Source organism: Mandrillus leucophaeus, unplaced genomic scaffold (assembly GCF_000951045.1).
Source record: "Mandrillus leucophaeus isolate KB7577 unplaced genomic scaffold, Mleu.le_1.0 Scaffold434, whole genome shotgun sequence".
NCBI lineage: Eukaryota > Metazoa > Chordata > Mammalia > Primates > Cercopithecidae > Mandrillus > Mandrillus leucophaeus.
Window position 1 is genome coordinate 163,592 of NW_012104632.1, and position 5,735 is coordinate 169,326.

The following is a 5,735-nucleotide window of genomic DNA, read 5'->3' on the forward strand; positions in this document are numbered from 1 at the left end:
GAGCGGTTTCTGAGGGAGAGCGCCTGTGCTGTGCAGCTGTCTCCCACAAGGCGCCCTCTGACAAGTCTGTTTTCTGTCTCCCCTCAATGACACTGTGGCTTCATGGAGTCTCACTGCATGCCCAGCGCTTAGCACAGGGCGTCCCTGCACGGCTGTGTTGTTCCCTGCATGGCTGCATTAGGCTTTCCTTTTCTTTTCCTGCGAGTGCTGCCTCGTCTTTCCTTCCTCTCGTCTCAGCAGCAGGAAGAGCAAGTCCTTTCTCTGCCTCCCCGCTGCCTGGCTCCTTCAGCTATCACCAGCCATCCGCCCTACCCAGCCCTCACTCTGGTGCCACAATTGCTACTTTCCTGGCTTCTTCACAGGGACCTGACATACCCTTGAGTCTCCTATACCTGAAGGAAACCTCCTCGCCATCCTTCTAAGCAAGCAGTTTCTGTCTTGTCACTTCCTTTCCGGCTCACGTCAAGTCTCGCAAAGAGGAAGGGGCTAGGACTGGCAGTACAGCAAGAGAGAAGACAGGGAGGACAGGCTCTGTGTCCAGCTTCCTCCTAAATGCTACTCAAACGACCCACAAGGACAGCGGAGGAAAGCCGGTGACATGCTTCTGGAAGATGGAAAACAGAAGTGAGTGACAGCTGACTTAGCCTGGAGACACCCAAAACTTAAGCTCCTGCACAGTGAGAGGCTGACAAGCAGTCAGCTGAGCAGTGTCTGCAACGCTGGAGGAGTCCAGAACCGAACCGCAGGCCACAGAGGCAAGGACAGGCCAAGACAGGGAAAGGCTGGGAGTGTGCACAAGGTGCAGGAGACGCCACTGCCTCCCCTCACACCTGGCAGAGGACGGTGGGTTCCTTTCTGGAGAGCTTGACAAGAACACCTCCATGCTGGGGACATGGGCCTGAGTGGTGGTGAGGTGGCACCCTGAAAACGAGCATTGAGGGAAAGCCTGCAGAGCTCCCAGTGCCTCTCCCCAGAGCCCCGTGTGAGGCCTGCCACTTTACAGAGCTCAGCCTCACTTCCAAAGAGTGGCTCAGCTTTTCCGGCCAAGATCACATGTGAAGAAAATCTCTTGAAACACAGACACCAAAACAGAGGAAAGAGGGAGTTGGGAGAAATGGAGGCAGTAAAGGGAAGGAAGAAAACGTAAAAAAAAAAAAAAAAAAAAAAAGTATTGAGCCTGTGAATGAACAAGAAGTTGAAAAATATATATATATAGGAAATAAATATGATGGCAAAAAAATTTTTAATAGAAGAAATGCAAGATAAAGCAGAATATAAAGACCTGGAGGAAAGGAGTAAATATAAGAGCACTGGAGGCTGAAGTCAGGACACTGACTGGAGGCTGAAGTCAGGACACTGGAGGCTGAAGTCTCTCTTTCAGGAGAGCCAGAAAGAGAACAAAGAGGAAGGAGGGGGAAGAAAATGCCCCTGCAATCCAGGATAAGGAGCATTCAGATGGAAATTCCAGCACAATCAATGAAAACAGAGTCTACATCATCAGAAAATTCTAAGAGCCTCCAGGGAAGACCTCGAGTCACACACAGGGGACCTGGATCACAGCACACTGACTTCTCTTCTGCAAGAACGTGGAAAGTTAAAAGACAATGAAGAAATGTCTTCAAAGTTCTGAGGGAAATCATTTCTAGAATCCTCTACCCAACCACGTTATTACCCAAAAGTGGGAGGGAATACACTTCAGCAAACTGCAACTGTCAGCCCAGCCCGAGGATGGGACAGGAATGAGGGTGGCCTGGATGGCAGCGACAGAGAGCCCAGACTAGCACTGGGCAGGGAGGACCTTCCAGCAGATGGTCAGGACCCAGGTTCTGACCACGCTCTCAGAAAATGTGAGGCTGAATTACAATCCTAGAAACCTAAGCAAAATGCAAAACGAAAAACCAAATTTGAAGCAATTTTGAATTTCAAGAAAAACAAAAAGTTGTCTAAGAAAGGAAATGTAATCAAAGTACACTCTGTGTCTCATCTGAGAGCCATGTTTGCATGGTTCTAATGCCAAAATAGATCTGGGTCCGGCCCAAAACTGTGATGAGTCTGTTGGGAGGATGGCGGGATGTGGTAGGAGAGCCAAAGGTCAGGCTTCTACAGTGATGGCAGCAGCAGCACACGCTACATGTCAACAGACCACACAGGACCATGTGTGCTGGTAACCCACCGCGGTCTCCGAGGCAGGCTGCTGCTGTGACTTCAGTTTACAGTTGAGGAAGCTGAGGCACAGAGAGGTTATATGATCTGCCTAAAGTCACACAGTTAAAGTCTGTGCTTTAGAACCACTATGCTTACCCACTTTTTGAGTAGAAAAGCAAGATATGATTTAAGCCATCAAGAAGTAGCAGTGTAAGTAACAATACGGAGAGAAATGCCAAACACAACAGTTAAAAGCCTTTTAAAAGTGTTGCCTCCAGGGAGTGGAAAGGGGTAAGAAATTTCATTTTTCTTATAAAGCGATCTATTGACATGGACACATGCCATTTTGAAAAACTGGATCAGGGAAAGCCAGGCAGGCAACTGGCTGTGGAGAGCTGGTCTGCAGTGTGCCTACGGCCCTGCCGGGCTGGCTGGTCCTAGATCGCCACCAGCCTGGGACTCGGCTTCCTCACCTGCAGGCGCTGGACTGAACGATTTCCAAGTTCTCTTCTGGCTCTTCACGTTCCAGCAACAAACAAGACCAGTGATTTAGAGAACATGTGTGCTGTAACGACAACCAGACAGAGTGATGCGACAGAATAAGTAGGCCCTGCCTACTACTCCTGCCCCTCCAGGTCAGGCGCTGGCGGGGGCAGGAGCCACCTGGATGAGGGGAGAGAGGGTGCAGGAGTTGAGGTGGGAGAGTTGAGTCTGCAGCACGAGATTAACAAGGACCCTCTGGGTGGTGCACTGGGGACAGACCCCAGGGGAACAAAGAAGACGGGGAGGCAGGCAGGCATTGGGGGAGGAGAACAGGGTGGGAGACGTGGCAGGAAAGTGTGTTGGGTCTCGCTGGGGGCTGCTGGGATGTAGGTGAGGGGAGGGATGTGAGTCCTTCCAAATGCTGAGTCCCCAAGGCAGCTGCACAGCAGGGTCCAGACCGTCATCGCCCCCCAGGTGCTCGTCTTTTGGGATGGCAGCCGCTTCCATCCAGTGCCCTCTCCAGACACCAGCGCTGCTCTCAGCCGGTGCCTTTTGTCATTTTCTCGTACACCCTGCTCAGTTTCCCCAGCAGCTGAGTCCTGGCAATTTCAGGCCTGAGCACTTGCCTCTTCTCTACCCTCAGCACCGTCCTACCCCAGGCTCTCCTTAATTCATCTCAACTTTCCTATCCCAGCATGTCCCCAGGTCTAATCTGTGTCCCCACCCTGGCTAGGGTGTCCCAGGACTATCACATTGCCAGGCCCACAGGGCACACATATCTGGCTAGCCTCGTGTTTTTCCCACGGCCACACCTTTCCTAGGGCAATGTGCCTGAAATCTGGGGAACACTGATGTCGCACAGGCTGGTGACAGAACCAAGAGGCAGCAGACATGCCTCTTGAGCAAAACTAAGGCCTGGAGCCCCCCAGAGCAGCTCTTGTTTGCTGAGAAGAAAACAAGTCCCATGAGTTCAGTGTGACTGCTTCAGGGTCTACTTGTCCACAATTGGTGGCAAATGCCAGTGTCCAGGGCCATTTCTGGCGGGTCACGAGCCACTGCTGGTACCTGGACAGCTGCATTTCTTGTCTTCCTGCACCTGCAGTCCCATCTGCAAAGCCCATGTCAAGGAGTCGCCCCACAGGCTGACCCCTCATGGCAGGGGCACACAGGGCAACGGAGGGAGGGGCTGGGAAGAGCCGCCCCCACCCCTGTAATACTCATTTCCATTTTTGTTTGAGTCACTTTCAGGCAAATCACTTCTGTCCTTATGTAACAGTCTGTGGCCCAGACCCAGGCAAGTAGTAAATATTTACCTTCACGCTGGAGCCAAGATCGCTGCGGGGAGTCCCACGAAGCACCACTGCCCTCTAAGACCTTGGAAAGGGAAACAGCAGAAGGTGTGGGTGCGGGTGCTGGAGCTCCGCTGGGTCACACGGCCAGCACCCGAGTGGGAACTCAGAGCTGAAGCCTGGGTTCTCACTGCAGCTGGATAACAGGTGTTTACAAAAGTGTATGTATTTTTTTGGCTTATTTCTAATTTTAATAGTTATTGGCAATTTTCAAAGTCCTTTAAGAAACACTGAAAATTGCTCAAGAAAATGGCAGTTCTGCAGGGCTCAGGTAGCAGGGCAGGCTGTTGAGACAGGTTTGACAGACTGTCCTAATAAAAGGAGTGCCTTTTCCCAGAACAGCAGCTCTAGAGGGCGGCCACCTCGCCTGGAACCTCCGCAACTTCCGCACCCACCGCACAAGGGCTGAGAACAGTGAGGTAGGGGCTGTGCTGGGCTCAAGAACAGGGGCAGTTGCTCACCTGGACAGGGTGTATCTGGGAGGCCCGTGCTAGGACCGGGACAGGGCGTCTTCTGGCCTTGAGCTGCTACGATGGGGGTAGGGGTTGGGAGGGGTGGAGGCTGGTGCCCTCGGAGTTGGGGAGGCTCCGCCGTCAGCAGGTCAGGACTGGGTTCCTGGGAGGAGGTGGCCTGTGTGGGCGAGGCAGGGTTGCCGCTGCAGGGCTGAGGAGTATCAGTCCATCCAGGTGGCGCGGGGAGGCTAAGGGCGCGGTCCTCCTGCCTAGAACGCAGGTGTCCTGTCTGCTACAGACACGTCAAGGAAGTCGCCAATGTGTGCCCCTTTCTCTAGCCTAGGGATTGGCAAACGACACCATGTCCACAGGTTAGAGCCGACCTGGTGCCCGTTTGTGAAAATGGCTTTGACATGTTTAAATGGCCGAAAGTCAAAATATCTCATCGTGTGTGAACACTGTAGGCCATTCTCATCTGCGTGGGAAAGTAACGCCTTATCTGAGCACAGCCAGGCCCATTCACGTGGTACGGGCTGTGACCCGCAGAGGGGAGCGGCCCCAGTGCAGGCTCTCAGGGCGGGAGCCGGGGCCCCAGGTGCTGACCTGTGGCTTCCCTTCTCCCCGCAGCTCTGCCCGGATGGCCCTCGTCTTCCTGTACGGCACCTTGAAGCGGGGTCAGCCCAACCACAGGGTCCTGTGGGACGGCGCCCACGGCTCCGCAGCCTTTCGGGCGCGCGGCCGCACGCTGGACCCCTACCCGCTGGTGATCGCGGGGGAGCACAACATCCCGTGGCTGCTGCACCTGCCTGGCTCGGGGCGCCGCGTGGAGGGTGAGGTCTACACGGTAGATGAGCGGATGCTGCGCTTCCTGGACGACTTCGAGAGTTGCCCAGCCCTGTACCAGCGCACGGCGTTGCAGGTACAGCTGCTGGAGGAGGGGGCCCCGGGCGCGGAGGAGCCGCCGGCGCCCACTACGGTGCAGTGCTTCGTGTACAGCAGGGCCACCTTCCCGCCGGAGTGGGCCCAGCTTCCGCACTACGACAGCTACGACTCCGAGGGGCCGCACGGGCTGCGCTACAACCCCAGGGAGAACAGATGAGGGGGGCAGGCAGGGTGGGCCTACGCCTGAGAGCCCTGGGGCTCCAAGATGTGCCCAGCCCATGGTGGGTGAAGGCCGAAGCAGAACAGGGCCTTTTCCAAGGAATCAGCGGGAGAAGGAACCAATCTTTCAGTGGCAGCTGATTTTACAAATAATGTTGACACACAAATAGCAAGGTGGTTCCCTCCCATCTTTCCACCTGGTAGG

The 5,735-nt window shown here is 54.6% G+C and overlaps 2 protein-coding genes across 8 annotated transcripts in view; both read left to right on the forward strand.

Moving 5' to 3' along the window:
- Positions 1-5,729, forward strand: part of GGACT (gamma-glutamylamine cyclotransferase) — a 56,216-nt gene extending 50,487 nt beyond the window's left edge. For 3 of the 6 annotated variants that reach the window (XM_011993789.1, XM_011993788.1, XM_011993791.1), the window contains exon 3: positions 5,057-5,729. In XM_011993789.1, coding sequence (XP_011849179.1) covers positions 5,067-5,528 — 462 coding nt within the window. In that variant the 5' untranslated portion in view covers positions 5,057-5,066 and the 3' untranslated portion in view covers positions 5,529-5,729. Of the gene's footprint in view, positions 1-3,503; positions 4,397-5,056 lie in introns of those variants that run through there. The other 3 variants (XM_011993793.1, XM_011993792.1, XM_011993790.1) reach the window with 3 other exon arrangements.
- The window catches only part of LOC105549314 (gamma-glutamylaminecyclotransferase), a 66,404-nt gene that overhangs the window by 49,728 nt on the left and 10,941 nt on the right, over positions 1-5,735 (forward strand). Inside the window, exon 1 of one of the 2 annotated variants that reach the window (XM_011993785.1) lies at positions 3,878-4,124. The exons of the other annotated variant lie outside the window; for it this stretch is intronic. The gene's annotated coding sequence lies outside the window, so the exon portion shown is untranslated. Of the gene's footprint in view, positions 1-3,877; positions 4,125-5,735 lie in introns of those variants that run through there. 2 annotated transcript variants of the gene reach the window in all.